This window comes from Magnolia sinica, chromosome 7, assembly GCF_029962835.1.
Source record: "Magnolia sinica isolate HGM2019 chromosome 7, MsV1, whole genome shotgun sequence".
Classification (NCBI taxonomy): domain Eukaryota; kingdom Viridiplantae; phylum Streptophyta; class Magnoliopsida; order Magnoliales; family Magnoliaceae; genus Magnolia; species Magnolia sinica.
Genome location: NC_080579.1, coordinates 7,277,968 through 7,298,725, shown reverse-complemented (window position 1 = coordinate 7,298,725; position 20,758 = coordinate 7,277,968). Strand labels below are relative to the sequence as shown.

General features: G+C 37.3%; 2 protein-coding genes across 2 annotated transcripts; both read left to right on the top strand.

The window, feature by feature from the left end:
• Positions 1–2,385: 2,385 nt before the first annotated feature.
• Positions 2,386–3,602, top strand: LOC131251936 (5'-3' exoribonuclease 4-like). The gene is made up of 5 exons (XM_058252924.1): positions 2,386–2,415; positions 2,517–2,636; positions 2,738–2,800; positions 3,050–3,118; positions 3,214–3,602. Exons 1-5 carry the CDS (start codon positions 2,389–2,391, stop codon positions 3,361–3,363), a joined length of 429 nt encoding a protein of 142 aa, XP_058108907.1. The 5' UTR covers positions 2,386–2,388; the 3' UTR covers positions 3,364–3,602.
• An 8,537-nt stretch (positions 3,603–12,139) lies between these two features.
• On the top strand, positions 12,140–13,674 carry LOC131251935 (gibberellin 2-beta-dioxygenase 1-like). The gene is made up of 5 exons (XM_058252923.1): positions 12,140–12,522; positions 12,690–12,933; positions 13,009–13,221; positions 13,334–13,412; positions 13,566–13,674. Exons 1-3 carry the CDS (start codon positions 12,140–12,142, stop codon positions 13,072–13,074), a joined length of 693 nt encoding a protein of 230 aa, XP_058108906.1. The 3' UTR covers positions 13,075–13,221; positions 13,334–13,412; positions 13,566–13,674.
• Positions 13,675–20,758: the final 7,084 nt, after the last annotated feature.

Here is a 20,758-nt window from a genome sequence, read left to right as displayed (position 1 = left end):
ATCGACCACATCTATGCTACAGGCTGGGTGGCAAAAACTACTTGGGACTTTTTCTACCGAAGCTGTCGTTTGTTAGACCCGGATTTGGACTCAGCAATAGGCCGCGCTGCCCATTGGTGGGGCGTCTCTCAGGCCCCCTGTGGTAGTTCTCCTCTCCATAGTTTGATCTCATTGTTCATCTTTTGGGAACTCCGAAAAGAAAGAAATTGTTGCAGGTTCGAGGATAAGGCCCTCAACGCCAAAGGAATCATCGTAGGGACCCTCAGTTGGATCAAATGGGCAAACAACCTTCTCCCCTCTCCCATAAACCTCCATCCCTCCGTTCTAGACATGTTGAATGTGATGCATATTCAGATCCTAATCCCTAGACCCCTGCGAGTTTCGGTAGTGACCTAGGTAAACCCCCTTGGCTCGGTTAAACTTTAACGTCGACGGGTCTGCTAGAGGGAATCCGGGCCTTTCAGGTGGCGGTGGTATCGGAAGAGACTCCAATGGTTCCTTTCTGTTTGGCTTCTTCAATGGATATGGTGCAGGAACAAACATTAGAGCAGAAATTAAAGCGATCCATGATGGTCTTTCACACTGCGTCTGTCTGGGTTTCAACCGAGTCCAAGTGGCTAGTGACTCTCAAATTGCGATCCAGGCCTTATCCATCCATAAAAGGCCTTCATCCACCTAGTATTGGATTGCTCAAATTCGGGCTTTTGCCCTTTCCATACAGGCGGAATTCTCCTATACTCCTCAAGAAGCTAACTCGGTAGCGGACAACTTGGCCAGGTTGGGTAGTGAGCGGCAGCAGGATCATAACTTTGTCTCCTGGAGATCCCTCCCAACCGATATTAGGGGGCTACTCTTTCTCGATAGGACGGGCTTAGGTAACCTTAGAACCACCTAAAATTTTTCAGTTTGTTGTACAACAACATGATAGGGGGGCCGTTCCCTTTTTGTATCCGGTCCACCCCGAATCATCCTTGTAACTGTCCTCTACCTTTGTTCTTTCAATACAATCATATTTTAAAAAAAAAAAAGGCTTAAGGAAGTGTTTTCATTCATTTCCAATAGAAAGGAGTGATGCTTTGAAAGATCATGTGAGATTTTAGTATCAAGTAGTCTAATGGTGCTTCATTTTTTTTAGGTGTTATTGGTGGGAAGTGGCCATATCTTCCTACAATGAAAATGGGCTTAATACCAGACATGAGGTTTGTCACTTAAAATTTGTAGTCAATTTATACAGATGGCAAAATGGATCTTGTCATGCTGTTGATGAATTGAGAATCATTTGAATAAGTCACTAACATTGAGATTCCATGACTTCCAGGCAAAATATACCGCAATTTTTTTATGTTAGCTTTTAGGGAATCGGTGCCTCTTTTCATGGAACAGCATATTGACAATTAGAGATTACTATCTTGAACTGTTCCCAGTATGTAGTCATTTCCTTTCTTGCAGAATTGCTTATACTATTCTTTTCAGTGTTTTCTATGTGATGCCCTTTTAGCTAAATGATACATGAATCAATAAGATGTAGTAGTGCAAATTACTCCTTTTACTTGTTTATAGCATGGTAACATTCCTTTTATATGCTTATGATACCCTTATTTTGCATGACAAATTTTTCTTTTTGCTTCTTTCCATCATCTTAGATGGTATCTTGATTTGAGGGGTGACCGTTTTAATCAATGTAGAGATATTAATATAAATTTTACTTTTTTTTTACACCCACACACACCACTTGGGCACTCGAACCTCTTGGTGTTGAAACTCATGTCTACCACTGAGGCATGAGTAGGGACCCAATACAAATTGTACTTTAGGATGGATAGTGAAGGATTTGTACACTAAATTTAATGATGCCTAATGTTTGTTTACTTTCATAGAAGTATCACCCTACTAGAGTACTTGCTCTTGTGTATCAACCATTTGCGCTTGTAACACTTGCGATACTAGCATACAATGAGGCGAAGATTGATACCATGCGGCGCAATTTAACTGGATATGTTCTTTTCTTCATCAGTTCACTATTAGTTCTTGTTGTAAGTAATTTTTTCTTAATCTCTGCCTCTATTTGATACATCATTTGCATTTTCTTTAACTTTACCGGCATTGTCTAATTACTTCTGCTTGACTTTTCAAATGGGCAGTGCTATGGCTACTTGTGATTGTAGTAATACGAATCCTGCTTTCCCCAGATTTGTCATGTTGATTCAGGTTTTTGGTCATGTTGATTCAAGTTTTTATTTATATTTATATTTTATTTTGCTGTTAAAGCATGTATGTTTCTGGATCTGTTCATCTATTTGTATGTTTAGTTTTCCTAGCTTGATTCTATTGCCACTTGTATGCATGCCATCATCAGCTCTTCATTATTACATACACCTAAGATTGAACATGGCTCCAGGGTGGCGTGGCATCAAGGTACACACAAAAATCTATCTGTTACAATTGATTTATTCTATCCTATTTCTTCTTTAGCTCTGGAATCTTTATTCAACTCTGACTGCATGAGAATTTCAAAGGTTATTCTTTCTGATGCCAATGTGCCGGGTGAGGGGGAGCACAAGATAATGTCGTACATTCGCTTGCAAAGAAATCTACTAGGGTTTGACCCGAATACACAACATTGCTTGTATGGGTTGGTAAATGTCTCCACCTTTTGTCTCAAATATCTAGCTATCTACAAGCTTTTATGTCGATTTTCTTAGCTTCTTGACATGACTTTCTGCATTTGTCATTTCAGGATGCTGACTTGATCATGCTTCCACTGGCTACACATGAAGTGCATTTTGCAATTCTTAGAGAGGTTGGTATGTTAGAAGCTTTGCTCATTAAATTTTGGTCGGTCGATTTCGATTTGATGTTGGATCATTCTTTGGTGAGATTCAAGTTGCTAAAATTCTGTCATCTCACTATGAAATGTATAGATGGTGGATTAGGTTGTTTGTCTTGGGCCATATGATGTTGCCCTTTATTTTAGTCATTAATATTCCTAGTATTTCAATATCTTGGAAACACATCTCACATTCAAAGCGTTTTGGGATCCATTGTGCAGAGAATATCAAAATGGGAGATGAACGAGGTTGATCTGTTGCCAATTACTCAATCTGATAGTAGATGCAAGGTACAACACTTTCATAGGGGCTCAATTTTGTTGCATTTTCTCATGAATGAAATGCTAGTATTGTTTACTATAGTTCGTGTTCTTCTATTTTTCAGGGTCGATGTCGGCCTCATGGGACTGATTCATTACCAAAAGGTATAATCTGTGAGACCTCTAACTTAGAGATGCGACCATTATGGGGTTTCCCAAAGAAAAAGGTGTGTGAAACAAATGCAAATTTCAATTGGCAATGGAACCAAAACTGAATTTCCTTCATTGTTAGATACGGATTATTAGATGCCTGTGTTGCTTTTTATCATCTGTGGGTGGTAATAAAAACAAGAAAAATGAAAGAACTGTCTGCTAATGTCTTGTTAAATGGACTCTTCGAGTAGTTAGTCATCACGTGCAGTTGCACAAACAATCTCCATTGGCATATACAGTACACATGTACAAAATCCTGACTGCTCTTCTGGTGCGACCCACCTTGAATGGGCGTTCAACCAAAAGTATACCAATTAGGCAAAATCTTAATTAGATTACAAATTTCAGTTCCATTAATCAGGTGGGCCATGAATGTATGAGAAGATGGTTAAAAAAGAAGGTAACAAACCCTCTATATCTAACAAACATGTCACGGGCTAGGTCATGTTAATAGTCCTCGTACCTGAAGATCCAGGATCATGCACGTGTGCCACATTAGCACACATGTAGCAAATCACCTCATTAGTATTACCATGTTATTTTTCTAGCACTTCATATTGATGTCTCACTACGCCAAAATGGTCAATTTGCGACGTATTGCCGTTGCAAAAAACTCTTGGTTTAACGACGGATTTAATCCGTCGCTAACTGAAAAGGTCCGTCGCTAAACTCGTCTTTCTCAAATATCCGTAGTTCGAACGTCGTGGAATTTAGCGACGGACCTAAATCCGTCGCTAAAATCTGATTTACGACGGATTTTTGTCCGTCGTAACTAGGCGACGGATGAAATCCGTCGCAAAGTTTGATTGGCCAACGGAAAACGAACAGTTACAAATTCCCTCCCAAAATACCGAACGGGACGCTTTTCAATTGCTTTTGCGACGGATCATGATCCGTCGTAAAAGGACTTTTGCCTTGACATTTTTTTTTCTTTCCTTGTTTTTAAGAATATGGTGAAAAATTAAGTTTTTTTGTAGCCTAATAATTGTTTTTTAATAGAATTTCAGTGGTTTAATTGTACATATTTGTATCTAAGATTATTTTTTAACAATTGATTGAATGTAAAAAGAAAATTTATTTTGTTTTTATATCAAATGAGTGAAAATTTTATTTTATTTTTTAATTTAAAACTAATATTTAAATGATTTGTAATATCACATGAAAAAGAATATTGGGAAGTTTAAAAAATTTAACAATGTTTGAGAAAAAAAATTAGATTTTGAAAAAGTAAAAACCGTGATTTAATAAAAATCTATTTTGTGGGAACAAAAAAGAATATTTAATTAAGTTGATAAATTTGAAAAAAAAAAAAAGCATTTGATTTTGAGAAAAAATAATATCCTGAAAAAGAAAATTAAAAATATTTTAAAAAATGTGAAAATTTTCAGAATGTTGAAAAATGAAAATATTTTTAAAAAGAAAATGAGAATTTGAAATTTGAAAAATAAAAATAAAAATTGTGTAGTTCAATAAAAATTGACAAGTTCGAATAAAATGCTTTTTAAAAAGATGGAGAAGTGAAAAAGAATTAAAAATTTTAAAATAAAACAATATTCGATACTTTATCAAAAAAAATAAACATTTTGAAATGAAAAATAAATAAGTTGAAAAATTTTGTGATTTTGAAAAATAATTGAAAATGTTCAAAATTTGAAATTAAAAGAAAAAGTTATTTATAAAAACACTAAGATTTTAAAAAAATATATATAATTTAAAAAAAAATTGAAAAGTTGAAAACAACATGATGCTTTTGAAGAAAAAAATCGGCATTTTGGAATTTTTGGGAAAAAAAATTAAAAATTGTGAAAATTTAAGATATTTTGAAAATAAAAAATCAGAATTTGTATTTTAATTTATTTTTTGAAATATTTTATAATAAAAATGATATTTTGTTAAAAGTTTTCGAAGAAAAATTAAGAGTAAAAAAATATACATTTTGAAAAAAAATGTTAAATGGAAATTGAAATTTATCTGTGAAAAAAATATTTTTTACTAAATTATTAGGCACATCCACTAATCGAACATTTAACCATTTTTGGACAATCGAATTAGTCTAGATTGAAGAGTAAATAACTTCATATGTTTAAATCAAATTTCACTCAAATTGTTGATCAATCTTGTATTCCCAATACCTTTCTCACATGTAGCTAGCCTGATTAGAGCGAGTTACTAGTCAAATTGAGGGTATTGATCAATAAAATAGAGTAAGTGGACTATACATATAAAATAGGCTAAATATTATTGTCAAAATTGTGACCCAACTTATTAATCTCGGGGGAACCTACGAATTGATGTTAATAAGTTTTGTGGGCCCCATCATGATGTGTGTCAAACATCAATACTGTGCATTTAATGTGTCCCCTTTAGGTTATGAGATATCTTAAAAATCATCCGTAAACAAAACTAAGTGGGACATACCATCTAAAACCATGTCAAGACATTTTAAAAAATATAAAAGCACTTGGTGGGGCCCACATGAGTTTTGGATGCGGCTAAAACTTGGTCTGACCCCTCATCCAAGTGGGACACACATAATGAGTGGGTTGGATATATGAATCACATTAAGGCAAGCCCAATATATGATTATGAATGCTTTAAGGAAACCCCTCTACATTTAGGTGAGTTAGTCATTACCCTTATCAGAGTAAACTTCAGAGTAAACTTCGTGGGTTCCACCCTTATTTATTTATTTTATCCACTCCGTTTATCCATGTAAACAAATAATTTGAGGTCTAAAGAACAAAAATGAAGCATATCCAAAGCTCAAGTGGACCACACCATAGGAAATAGTGTGATTGAACCTCCACCATTGAAAAATTCTTGGAGGCCATAGAAGTTTTGGATCAAGCTGATGCTTGTGTTTTCTCTTCATCCATATATATTTGATATTATGAATAGGTTGGATGGCAAATAAACGTTACTGTGGGCCCATTAAAATCCATCTTAAGGTCCAATGTACTGTTTATTTGACATCCAATCTGTTGATTAGGTTATGCAGGACCAAATGAACGGAAAAACCAAAGATTAGCTTGATCTAAAACTTTTATGGCCTCCAAAAGGTTTTTAATGGTTCACGCTCATTCAACACTGTTTCTGTAATGTGGTCCATTTGAGATTGGGATATACCTCATTTTTGGTCTTATACCATAAAATTATCTGGAAAAATAGATGTACGGCGTGGATGAAACACGTACGTCATGTTGGGGCCCACAGAGCACCGACCACCAGCCATTGGATGGTCCCCGCTTTGAATGAGGGACGCGAAAGGAGCCCTTGGCGTGAATTTCCTGCGTAAGGATACTAGGTGGGACCCAACACCATGTGTTTGGAAAATCTACTCCGTTAATCTGTTTTAAGATATCATTTTAAGATAAGAAACCAAAAATGACTTGGATCCAAAAAACAAGTGGGTCACACGATAGGGAACAGTGGGGAAACAAATACCTATGGTTGAAAACTACTTGGGCTCCACCTTGATGTTTATATGCCATCCAAACCGTTGATAAGGTCATTAACACTGGGATGAAGTGAAAATACAAAATAAATAAGAAAAAAAAGCCTGAAACAAAGCGTTTTATGGCCTTAAGAATGTTTCAACGGATCTCACTGAATCTCCACTGTTTCATCTCGTGTGGCCCACTTGAGTTTTGAATCCACTTAATTTTTGGTATATTTTTCTAAAATGAGCTCTATAAACAGATTAACGGAGTAGATTTCCCATAAAAATGGTGGTGGGCCCACCCAGCATCCTTTCGCAGGAACTTATCTGCGAGAGGCTTGAGCACGTGGAACGCTCACCTGCGAAACAGTTCACACGGACTACGTGCGTACTTTTTTGAGAACTCATCACACATGATGAGTCTCTAAAATCTGAATCGTACACATGAAGCAGAACCTCATAAAACCCCTAGTAACAATTTTTACTTTGAACCAAGGCTTCGGTGGGCCATGAAAAATGCAAACAGTTTCTTCCTTTAATTTGCATTTCTCTTTTCTATGGCCCACCAGAATCTTAGATCAAGGTGAAAATTCACCCCCTAAGATTTCATGGGATTCTACATCTTATGGACCGTTCAGATTCAACACCTATGACACGTGTGAAAAGTTGCGCACGTGCGTAGGTGCGTAGGTGAGCATGCCTCCTTTAGCACGAAATCGACATTTGAGCTTTGAGGACTGGTTAGGGCGCCGGCCCTAACTAGTCTCTGTTTCAATCCCTCTCTTACACGCTCTCCTCTCTCCCTTCCTACAGATCTCTCCCTCCTCTCTCTCTTCCTGTCGATCTCTCTCCCTCCTCTCTCTCTTCATGGTGAAAATCTGGTGACTCGCCTGATGGAAAAGGTGGATTTGAAGCTCGGGTTAAATCAGATTCACACAGGTGAAAGTATTTCTCTCTCTCTCTCTCAATCTCTCTCAATATTAATGCCGATTTAGGAATTTGGGAGTTCGTAGTTTGTAGATTCCTGATTTGAATGTGGACCCTTATTTCAGGATCTGGAGATTTTTGGGTTTACAGATTTGAATGTGGACCCCAAATTGGGGATTTAGGGATTTTAGGATTTTGGGGATTTGCGAACTTTTAAAATCGGGGATTTTCTGATTTTACAGTTTTTTTTTTTAAACATTTTGTTGCTCCTCTTTCTAATTTTCACGATGGATCCTAAAAATCAAGGCCACGCCACAAGGAATAGTGTCAAATCAAGCTAAATTTACTATATATGGCCAAGATGAGTCTTGGAATATCCTGATTTTCGGGGAATCCATTCATCCCAGTGTGGCAAATCATATAAGTAGATTGGAAGGCATATAAATATCAGGGTGGAACCTGTCTGTACTTTGGACGGTTTTGGTGGTGGGAATTACTATTTCAACTGTACCCCAATATTACAGCTGATTAAAAAAATTCACCTGCATTGCTCCATATAAGAATCACATGTAGTTGCCTTTTTATGTTTTGTCCTGGAACACTACTGATGTTATGCTATTTCATGTGTCATATATTTTGGCAGGGAGATGTTGTAGAGTCTGCATTGCTATACACGCATGTTTTTTGCTAATTAATTTCATTGCCCTTCCTATGTTACAGAATCTTATTGTGATGGTTCTTGTGAATTTTATGCAGTTGTTTTCTATTAAATTTTTTTTTATTAGATGTGTGTATGTATGTGTGGATGGCATTGTGTTGTGATGATTCTTGCGGATTTTATCTAGCTCCTTTCTAAAAAAAGAAAAAGATATGCTCGTTCACATGCACATGTGCAGATACTTTTTAGATATTTTGTTTCCTTTTTGCATTCTACATTTATAGATGAATACATGTAAATGTGCAATGGGTTGATTGTTTTGAACTCGACACAATGACAGATTTATTAACTTACAACTATACCCTACACAATTATTCAATTGATAATACCATGATTAGTACTACTTTTCTTGGTGCATATTCACAAAAAGTGGATGATTGATGATTTTCTTTTTAATTTATTTATAAATTTTTTAAAATTTTTTCCAATTTTTTATAAAGAAAATTGGAGTAAAAAAATCTTATGATTAGACTGATTATAATTTGCAATATGATAACAACAATAGCAATTATGAGTCTATGACAACATTGGGAACAATGGTTTCCATGAATTAAATCAGCTGGATTCGACCATAAGCCATTAGCTATTGTGCTAGAAAATGGCAAGAGAAACTCAAGCTTTTGCGACTTCAAACAATCACTCCCTTTTGTTGAACATGTAATCAAGGGCTTATAATCCTTGCTTCTCATCCTAGTCATATATCCTAACACCAATGGACTCTATCTACAAATCACAAACTACCTAGTAACTAAAATACCCATGGTAATGGAGATTGCAACTAAAAACACATCCAATTCAAGAAAACAGCAAAAGCAGAAAGAAGGGAAGAGGTGTAGGTTGGCTAGACTTTAGGAGATGGCTTGGGTTTAGGAGAAGTCTCATGTAGCACCTTCCACATCATCTCCAGCAGGCCCAGTACTCTGCAATGCGTCCATCCTAAACTGAGACAATAATCCACATGCTCAGTTTGGGTCTGACCTGTGGACCCCAGTGATCCAGATTGCACAATAATCCTGGTCATCTGATCTTCTTGGGCTGATCCAAATGGTCCGTGTAGTGTTCTGCATCATCATGGTTGTATTTTGTCTAATGAATTTTGAAAGGGCGAACTATCTCCCAAACCACTGATCCTTTTTGGCTGCAATTCAGTTTTTGTGCATGAAGCAGTTCAGAGTGGATTATATGATCCTGGAATTGATTTATCTGCCAATGGGGACAAAGGAGGATCTTATATATGGTCTCTCTCATTCTTAAAGAAGATTTGGTCAATATATGATTAAAGGAATCACAAAACAATCATGAATGTACCTCCTAGTATCAATCAAGTTACTGATAGAGTGAAAAGTAGTGTAATCTCATGGACTAGGTCTTTAAAAAGAGTTCAACATCAGTGAAGAAATTGTATTGTTTACTTGTTGTATCACTTTGGTTGTCATTTCTTCTTGCTGCGTTTTGAATAAAATCCCATTCATATAGCTGAGACAATGCTATGATTCTCTCTCTTCTTGATTGACAAAACAGGTTCTGTAAACTGAACCCAAAATAGCTGAGACAAGGCTATGACGATGATGGTGTTTCTTATTCTTCTTTTTCAATATGTACACTTATAATATTCCATCTCTATATCAAGGTTATGTGTGCTTTTTTTCTTGTTAAATTGATCTCTATGTTTGTGTTGCCTTAGATGGGAACTGCAGATGCTATTATTGGTGTTTCCTCCAATTCATGAAGCTGGTTCTGAATTTCTATGTATTGTTTTCTTCTTTCTTTGAAGTCAAGGTTTATGTGTTATTTTGTTGATATAATTTAGAAAATTTTCTGCATCAGTATGCAATCGTTCTTCAAAGCATTTTCTTTTATAAGATGTTATCAGTTGTTCTTTATCTTTATTCAATTTTTGCTTATTTTGTTCTAACCAGGGAATTCATGTTTCAGAGGACTTTGTTGCCGAGCAATTGAGGTCCAGGATTTCTGATATGTAGGTTGATGTGGTAAGTGACAAGTACTCAAAAGCAAGTTATGATAATGATGGTGGAAAATGATTCATGTAGCTGACCCCAATTAGTTGGGATAAGGCTTAAATGATGATAATGATGGTCTTCCTTATTTTGCTTTAGGTCACTCAGGTTGGCAGCTGGTATACAGGAAGTCAAGTTGAAATGGTAAATGGTTTCCTTTATTCATTTTTATACATGCAAATTGATTTTCACATTCTGTCCTTCATTTGATATGATTGTGTGCCAGAAAATGATGCCCATCCCAAGCATTACAACAAATATGATGTTGAACTGTGGTGCTGATTATTTCTATTGTTAGGTATTATGTTGGAGGTAACTTTGATTTTTTTCAGCTAGCGATATTGAGGGATTCATTGAGCTAACTGGATTGTATACAGGAACTAGGGTCCATTCAGCTACAAGTCTACTTATACTTCTAAGATGTGAAACTATAGATGAGCCTGAGTCTCTTCTTTGTTTCTTATCTTTGTTGATTTGTCCTAGGTTCCATTGTCTTTCATAAGGTTGATAAATTATTAGATATGGTGGCAAGGCAGAGTAGTTGCCTTGTAACCTGGCATGCTTGCATTGATGTCTTTATTTTGCACCCATGTATGTGAGTGGATAAGTGATGCCATTCTTGTAAAAATTTTGCAAACCATATTTGTTCTAAGTTTGTTTTGATTCATTTTTGTCCTTACACTTGGGTTTTTCTTTTGCTGTTGAAGGTTTGCCAGGACTTTTACATGGAAAATGCAAATGGAAATCTTGTCGATACTCTCATGTTTTAGCTCGTGGAATGCCTCAGGTCAAAGATGCATACTTATGATTTCTTCATTGTGATCTGGAAATTTTCATTTGTATTGTTTCATGTCTTCTCTTTAAGCTTGCTGTGTATTTCTTGTTTAACAAAAAATTATTTCATTCGCTTAACAATTGGATGAATGTAGTAAGTAGTAACTATGAGTTGGTTCGATCATGTTGCTCCATGGATGGTGCTCTTTGAGGCAACATTTAGGTCTCAAGTGTGTTCCCAATTTACTTACCCACAGAAAAAAGGGGGAAGAAACTACCATTTGGTGGAATGTACATTATATTGGAGTTGTTCTCCTATGCTTTATTGGCATGGAGGGAGGGGCTGGAGCTGGCTGGACCTCATGATATTAAGAAATAATTTGAGTATTAAAAAATTGAGTCTTAATGCTTTCTAAATGTCCAACCAAGTCTTAAAAATTGATATAACAGAAAATATTAATCCAAACATGACACAACAGTTTCGTGTTTTTATGTTTTATTTGGAGAATTCATCACTGTTGCTATGTGCAACATTTTACTTCTCTGTCTGAGTTACAGTTCATTTGCAGCAACATGGAGCACCTATGAAGTCTCCTGGTTCTCAGCGTCAACTTTGAGATGGTACGTTGCAAGGTCATAAGATCCAGCTGCTTATTGTGTTTTCTAAGATGTTTATGTTTTGCTTGTAATTTCAATTGATGCTTTTGTTGATGATTGGAGCATCGTGATGCTTTTATGTGATTAGATTCCCATAGTTCACTAATTTTTCATGTTCAACTTGAATATAAAGAAATTGTTGCTTATTTTATATTTGCACTCAACGACACATACGTAAGAGCTGGAATTGAACATGGATGCTTTACTCTAGGAAAGCATTGATAGGTTGTCCCAACAACATATCCAGAATCCTCTTGTCTCTCTGTTTTCTTCAGCTCCTCTTGAAAAAGAAAAAGGAAAAAAAGATGTTGTCCCAACCAGCATTAGATCAGATTAGTTTTGTAGGAAACCAGAAGCCCGTGTCCAACCCTGGCATTCCAACCATAGACCTGTCAAAACCCGAGTCCAAAACTCTTCTTGTGAAAGCCTGTGAAGAGTTTGGATTCTTCAACCATGGCATTCCATTAGAGTTCATCGATAGGTTGGGAGCTGAGGCTGTGAAGTTCTTCTCCTTACCTCAATCTGAGAAGGAAAAAGCTGGCCCTGCTAATCTGTTTGGATATGGAAACAATAGGATTGGACCAAATGGTGATGTGGGCTGGATTGAGTATCTCCTCTTTCAAACCAATGCCAATTCCATTTCTCAGAGATCTTGGGCCATTTCTAGAGAAAACCCAGAAATATTTTGGTAAGAAAATCCAACCATTTTCTCTTGCAGCTCAAACCCAATTGCAATTTTCAAATAGCATTAGCTATTTATAGCTACAATTCTTCAGCTTGGAGCTTCTGTTTTTATGCAATAATACTTCATGTTTTGATGAAATGACCTTTTTTTTTTGGTGGGTTATTTTTCAGCTCTGCTGTGAGTGATTACATATCAGCTGTGAAGAAATTAGCTTGTGGAGTTCTTGGATCTTTAACTGAAGGGCAGAAGGCTGAACCAAGCTTAACTGGTTTTGGAGAACGCACTGACCCTCAGATAATATCAGTTCTGAGATCAAACAATACATCAGGCCTTCAAATCTCTCTCAGTGATGGGAGCTGGGTTTCAGTCCCACCTGACCACAACTCCTTTGTCATTGTTGGTGATTCCTTGCAGGTATAAATCTGCACAATGATGCTTCTTCTTTTTCTTCTTCTTTCTATTTAATTCCCAAGTTTCTCTGTTTTGAAGAATGGGCTTAATATGGTGGACCCAATTGAGAATGGGAGAGCAGCAGTACTGCAAAAGTTGTGGTGAAGTACAGTTGCATCTCTGGAAGGAGGCTAGGTTGCTTGGAGTTGTTTGAATCATGGGATGAGGCATCAACCTTCATGTTACTAACCATGTAATCATTGTTGATGGTTTGTGGAACCCTACTTATGATCTTCAGGTTCAGGTTTGGAGGTATGACATAATTAAGATATTTATTTTCTAAAAAAAAATTAATGCTTAGTCTTTTGGAGCGCAGTTTTCTCGTTGTTGTTCTTTGTTGCTAAAATGTATTGCTTTCTTGCAGGTATGGGCAAACAAAGCTAGTTTATGCATATCGTTTGATGGCACATGGAACTATGGAAGAAAAAATATATAAACGGCAGGTACAGACAAAACATGACTACTAATAAATGATGTGTATGAGGCTTACTTACCATCACATTGTGAAACTCTAGATCTCATTTTATTTTCAAATCTTTCTTCTACAATCAAAGTTTGGAAGAAAATGCTTTTTTTTTTTGTTGTTACTGCAACAGGTGACAAAAGAGGGACTTGCTGCAAAGGGTGGTTGATAGGCAACAAATACATTGGACCATTTTTAAGGAGGTCCTGCATTTCTTGGATTTGTATTTTAATTGATGGGACATAATTATGATGATCATTTGTTAAGTTTTCAGGGAAAATGATATTCTTTACATATCTTATTTCATCAGTAGCTGACCTAATTTTGGCTATTTACTATATATGTAGATCAGTTTCTATTTTAGGCCTTTTGAGCATCCAAAAACATTGATATTTAGTCCCGTTTCATATTCATTCTTATCTTGTGAATTATTTTTTGAATGACCATCAGGTGTAAGATATAAAAAAATAAAAATAAATAAAATCTGATATATACGTTGTAAATCAGAGATATTTTAGCGACGGACCAAATCCGTCGTTAATTTCTGAACGTTGAAATAAACGACCGATTTGAAGTCTGTCGCTCTACTCATATTAGCGACGGACCTTATCCGTCGCTAATATTTTAATGACCACGTATTTTACGAATTATAGCGACGTATTTTTTTTTTGCGATGGATCTTATCCGTCGCTACTATGCGACGGACCTTATCCGTCGTAGATTAAACGACGGATTTTATCCGTCGAAAATAAAAAACGACCCAGTAATCAGCAACGGACCAAGCGACGGACGAAATCCGTCGTTTATTTGGTTTTACGACAGATTTCGTCCGTCGTAAATTCGTGATTTTGGCGTAGTGTCTTCTGATATTTTGAAAAGGTTTGTAAGGCTTCAAGAGCTTTTCTCTAAGAGTACAAGCATATGCAATAAAGCTCATGTACAACATCACACATGACAGCATGTACCATTGACCATAAGCCATGGTCTTTTGGTGAAGAGGTTTGTACCATTAACCATGAACCACACTTTTTTCTCCTTATTTTTAATAACCAAGTATAGTTATAAAGAGAGAAACATAGAAAGGATAAGTAGAACTGGTAATGGCGCATTACTCGAATGCCCCGTATTATGTACACCATGACATTGCAATTTTGCCAACACTCCCACTCAAGATGGAATGTAGATGTCACAAATGCCTAGCTTTCCCAAGACATCCTCCCTTATTCATCATCGACTGGTAGCCTTTATAAAGATGTTGGCCAATTGGCTGTTAGAACCGACAAACAACATTGTCATTATTCTTTTCTGAATAAAATAATAATCCACTTAGATATGTTTGGTCCTTGAGAAACCAGATTATTTGCAATATGGATGGAGCTTGACTGTCATAGTGAAGAGTTTGATATCTAGCTCTCTTCTTAAATGTATTTCTTTTTCTTTTCTTTTTTTACATGATTGTCCCTGGTTAGAACAAGGCCTTAACCTGGACAGTTGGAATATCTTATCTGTAATTTTTTTGGCTATGACATTCCATGGCGGGGCCCAATGGATGGCCGAAAGGGATCTTAAAGAGGCACAAGAGTGTCTCTCCAGGAGTTCTATATATCTTGGATATTATAATCTAGAGACATGAGAACCTTCCTAGGACAAGCTATCCATACCCTTGTACTCACATCTTTACACTTTTTCACTTGTCCTCTCGAGAATGTTTTTGTGAGGCATATGGACGTCCACACTTTGAGATTTGTTCAACACTTGGATGTGCAAATATTTTTGTTGAATTTTGTATCCATCTAAAGAAAAATAGGTCCAATCATTCTAGTTTTGGGACCTCTCTTGGATTTGTATGGTTCTAAAGAATTGCATTGTTAAGGTTATGCTCCCATTTGGTTGATTGCTCCAAAAATAGACATTATAAGAAAAATGGTCTATATTTAGATAATCAGAATCATCTAGTTGGTCAGGATTCTACACTGCAGCCTGTAAAGAGTTTGATTCCTTCATTGTTCATTGTAGACCTGCAACAACTTGTTGTATATGATCTTTCTTCAAATGTAAAATTCTATTTATCAGCAAACTAACCAAGCTATCTTTAGGTTGATTTTATGGGTTTATGGGATGGGTGGATGGATGGGTTGCATTGATGAAGCCAAGACTGTGAACTTGCATACCTGTTACTTGTTACATTTATTCCTTTTTATTGAAAGTTTTATGTTGCTTGAAGTCCAATGTGTGATATATTCTTATTCATGACTAGGGAAGTGGATCTGTTGATTCAGATGTGACATCTCCAAAGCAAATCAATCGAAAATAGCTATTAAAATAGCTAAGCAGGTAAGCTCCATTTATATGTGGGAATCTAATCAGGGTTGACATTGTCGGTTTATCTAGTGCTCAGAAACCTGTCGAATGGACTAGTTTGAAGAGTTTTAGAATTTGATAAGACTTCACATTGTTGACTTGGTTTTAGTCAAGGAGGTAACTTTATATTTAACTTTTACATACCACTGTGAAGGTAGAGGATGGAAATTTTGGGGAGACAGTAATCTGAAAAGCAAATTTTGGGGTCGTTCAATCTAGCTTGATCTTGTTGGTCTTCCAACTCTTAAGTTTGATGATGGTGAAGTTTTTCAGAGGAGCAAGGTATGAAAATCATGAATGAAAATATTAACATTTGTTTCTTCATAGGGTTCAAGCTGAAATGTGTATTTCTTTTTTATTTTTTCCTTCAGGTCACAACTTCCATTTACAGCCTTATTTTGGGAAAGCTCTACTGCGACTATCGTACCATGCTAATAGAAGGAAATTATGAATATTCGTGTAAAGCTAAAATTCAAGGAGTAGTCATAGACTGAAATCCTCACCAGGTGATTAATTCAATATGATATCATATGCGAGTGCACAAGAACTCACCAAGATTTATATTTTCAGCATTATTGTAATTGTAATTGATTGAATGAAGGATAATAATTGTAATTGATTGAATGAAGGATTGTAATTGATCATTATTGAATGAATGATTGTAATTAAATGAATGAATGATTATGCAGGTGGTAATTGAATGAATGAATAATTATAATTTTTTTAATGCAGGTAATAGCTACAGATTTTGACCATAGCTGGTAATCTGACAACCGTAGCTATTATTAAATTTGGCGTAATGCTATGGAACCAACACTACTTTTAGCTACCAATACTATTCGTAGCTGCAGGTACTTTTGGCTACTGAAATAGTTGCTACGGATTATATGTGTAGCTATTGTAATCTATGGCTATGGATTAAATCCGTAGCCATAGGTTTAGACCTATTGGCTCAGCACCTTAAACGACGATCGTACTACGGACGAAAACCGTAGCCATAGGTCTATGGCTACGGATTAAATCCGTAGCCTTTGCCCAGTTTTTTGGTAGTACCCTTTTTTCCTTAAAGAAAGGTCTGGACTTTATCTGATTGATTGTTGAGTTATGCTCAATCCACAACATGGCTCACAATTTGGATGGTATGGACTTAATATATGCCAACATTCACCATCATTTGGCAAAGGTGGAAAGAAGCACATAGTAGTAGTAGACGCGGGTTGCGTACTACCCCGCCCATCTTTAGCAACTAACAGGTAGTTCTGTGGGTGGGCCCACCGTGACGTATCTGTATATCTACGCCGTTCATCTATTTTCTTAAATTAAATTAAGGTATGAGCACAACAATGAGGCAGATCCAACGCTTAAGTAGACCACACCATAGATGACTCTTGCATTTAATGCATTGTACATTTAATGTGACTTAAGCGTACTATTTGGTGTGATCCACTCGAGCGTTGGATCTTCCTTATTTTTGCGATCATACCTTATAATGATATGTGAAAAGGGAATGGACGTTGTGGATAAACAGATACATCACGGTGGGCACGCCTATAGAATTGTCCATTCATGGCTAGAGACAACAGGGGTAGGACACAGTCTGTGTTCGTAGTGACATTGCCACATTGGAGTCTTCAAATTCCAAAAGGTTCCATGTAAGCCTTCTCCCCTACTACCACCTATCGGCCATGGACAGGGCCCATCGATTCTGTTCATTGTGTGAAAAATGAGAAAGCGTGCCTTACAAGCCACAAGGGGATGTGTAATAGTACATACAACTTGTTCGGGGAGCGTAGAAGCACACAGAGATGAATCAAGTGAAGTAATCCAATCATACTAATCAAGCCCAATAAGAACACACCAAATTTAACATGGAAAAACATTTACGGGAAAAAACCATGGTACAAAACAACATATAATCATTATGAAATCAGAAATTTACAAGAGTTACCGATTCGAACAATCCTCGAATCACCCCAAGCTACACCCTTGAAACCCTAGGAATGAATTGGAAAATCTCTTGGATTCCCTAGTTCCAATTTACAACCATATTTATAGCCATGGGAAGAATCCCAAACAAAATCAGAAACAAATTCTACATACACATGTTTGATGGGTCTCAATGTCATTGATAAACCATTGATGGCATCGAACAAACACCAAAATAGCCTAGAGACAAAACATGAAATTCTGAATTTTCTCGATTGCACTTCGATGGGTCTTGATGGCATCAAACTTGAGTTTTGATGGCATCAAAACTAAGCTCGATGGCATCGAACAGGTACACAAATATGGCAACAACTAACTAAAGAAAATTTGAAAATTTTTTATTAGATCGAGCAATTGTTCGATGGCATCGACAGACCCTGTTTCTGAACTAATTTAAGACATAAAAAACAATACAACTCACGTGCCAATTGGCAGGATCCAAGTTGTTGATCCAGTTAACACCACCTTATAGATTGCTTATAAAGAAGAACAAGTTGTCACTTATCTGGATCCCAAGAGTCATAATTGCATTGATTATGGACCATAACCAGACATTTTCATTTGCCCGTTTCTTTTGTGACCACCTGGCTCAGGTGATGGAACGATCAAACTGATTTTAATTAGTTGGTTTAATTTGAGTTAATATAAAAAGCAGAAGAGGGGCACAAAAAGCATTGGATAAAATGGTCTAAGCTCTGCACTCCTATTCAAGAAGGAGGCCTGGGTATCAAGAAAATTGAAGAAGTCATGTTTGCGGCCAGAATTAAAATGTGCTGAAACCTCCTCGAAAGTAAATCACTATGGGCTTCCTTTTTTGCAGCAAATTTCTTTTTGGAAATTAATCTTCAATGGAGGTATTGTTCGGTCGGTCTCCTCTCCAGCATGGAACAAGATTCTCAAAGCCTTACCCATTGCTCTGCAGCACTCCAAATGGCTTATTGGAGAGGGTAAGATAAACGTTTGGATCCACAACTGGTTGGGCTGTGATCTCCTAGTAGTAGCCATTGTGAGAGCGGTTCCTCCCTCTCTGCTCTCAGCATCTATCAGTGACTTCCATGCGCGTAATGACCAATGGAACTTTGCTAACATTTAAAACTTCATTGCCCCTTCCACTATGCAATCCATCACTGGTTCACCTTGCCAAACCGCCCAGACCAGCTCATTTGGGACTTAACCACCTCAGGTAAGTTCTCCCTAAAATCCGCTTGGAACGCCACTAGATCGCAACGTCTTGTAGCTCCCTGGACCAACTGGTTATGGCAGAGGCTTCTCCCTCCAAAAATATCAATTTTTACCTTGAAAACTATCCTCAAAACAGTTCCGGTAGATCAAGCAGTTAAGAGGTTTGGCGTCAACCTTGCTTCTCGGTGCGAATGCTGCAGATCACCCTCCCTAGAGTCCTCATCTTTAGTGCCGCTTCCTAGTAGATCTCCATTCTCTACGCTCAACTCTGCTCAGTCTCCCCAGCACGGAAACTTTAGATCACCTCTTCTGCCAAGGCATCATGGCTTCGCAAGTTTGGGCTTATTTCTACAATTTATTTCGCATCCCGTTCATTCCCAATCAACTCCTCTGCCCTCTCATCCAGCAATCGTTCTCAACTGCTGGCAACCACTCTTGCATTCCCACGATGGTTGGTCTCCTCCTAACCTTGATAATTTGGGAGATTTGGATCAACAGAAACTCAGCCCGGTTCGAGGGGAATAACATGGCAGCGAAGTCGATCATTTTCAAGGTGTCGGGCTAGCTGAAGGAGCTTGGTTCAACCATTCCAGCAGAGCCTCCATTGGGTTGGTGAAGCTTAATACTAATGGTGTCTGTAGGGATCATGCTGGGAATATAATATTCGCCTATTCAAGACAATACGACATTGTGTTAAACTCCGCGGCGGAAGCTCAGGCCATGCTCGATGGCGTTTTATTATGTTCGAATCTAGGCCTATCTAATGTCATAGAAGAATCTGATTCGACTACGTCAGTCAACGCGGCAAAGGACTCGGCAGAGGCCTGTCCTTGGAACACATGGTACATTATGGGCAATATTCACTCTAAGAAGAATCATCTAACCCTTCTTTTTGATCACATCTTCTGCAAAGGCAACACGGTGGCGGATGCGTTAGCTAGGATGGCTAGTAATGGGAGCCCTGACAGAATTTATTGGCGCAGCTCCGACTTCCCTGTGCATATTAGAGGAACGCTTGTCCTCGATCGCACAGGGCTTGGCTCCATGAGACGACCTTAGCTGCCCATTTCTCTTCTCCCTGTTCTTGTCTTTTGTTCATAGTTTCATGTCACGATAGGAGTAGTCCGTAGTCTTTTTGTTCCGGCCCTCCCGAAATATTGTAAATTTCTCAAATCAATGAATTTTGTGGCATTGCCAGTTAAAAAAATAAAAATAAAAATATGAGTTAATATATGCCACGTGTACCATATTCACATGCCAGCATCAGCGTATAAAGTGTCATACGAAGCTAGAGTATCAACCAACTCCCCCGGTGAAAATTCTTAAGAAGATCGACTCGAGGATCGACTTATACTATCTAGTGGGACATGGTTCATTGATCAAGACCATTGGTCGAGTGGGCCGCCAAAAATCTCATGGATCGGACAATGATAACCTTTCAATTTGTGGCCCGGAAGTTGATCCTCAAGAACAAAAATATAGAAACAACGGTGATGACCCAGATTGGAATCTAAAGGTATCTAACTTGGAGATTTATCGAACATGGTCCATCCAAAGTGGACCCCATCATGCCATTGGTTCTAATCATTGAAACCACAGAACCTAATACGTATCCTCATCATTCAACTATAGAAGATCATGTGGTCCATCAACAGTGGGGTCCAACACTTAACTGGTCTAAGTGAACCATCGGCCCACCTGCACGTGGTAAGAGAACCATTAACATATCTCTACCAAAATTGCCTCCAATCAGCTATACAGTCAAAAAAATTTCAAATCTGAAACAGAGAGGTTACT

Coding starts and splice junctions, on each gene's coding strand:
- LOC131251936 (XM_058252924.1), top strand. CDS start 2,389: ATGGCTCCAGGGTGGCGTGGCATCAAG. Junction 2,801..3,049: donor ATTTTGCAATTCTTAGAGAG/GTTGGTATGTTA, acceptor TCCATTGTGCAG/AGAATATCAAAATGGGAGAT. Junction 3,119..3,213: donor AATCTGATAGTAGATGCAAG/GTACAACACTTT, acceptor TCTATTTTTCAG/GGTCGATGTCGGCCTCATGG.
- LOC131251935 (XM_058252923.1), top strand. CDS start 12,140: ATGTTGTCCCAACCAGCATTAGATCAGATTAGTTTTGTAGGAAACCAG. Junction 12,523..12,689: donor GAAAACCCAGAAATATTTTG/GTAAGAAAATCC, acceptor GTTATTTTTCAG/CTCTGCTGTGAGTGATTACA. Junction 12,934..13,008: donor TTGTTGGTGATTCCTTGCAG/GTATAAATCTGC, acceptor TCTGTTTTGAAG/AATGGGCTTAATATGGTGGA.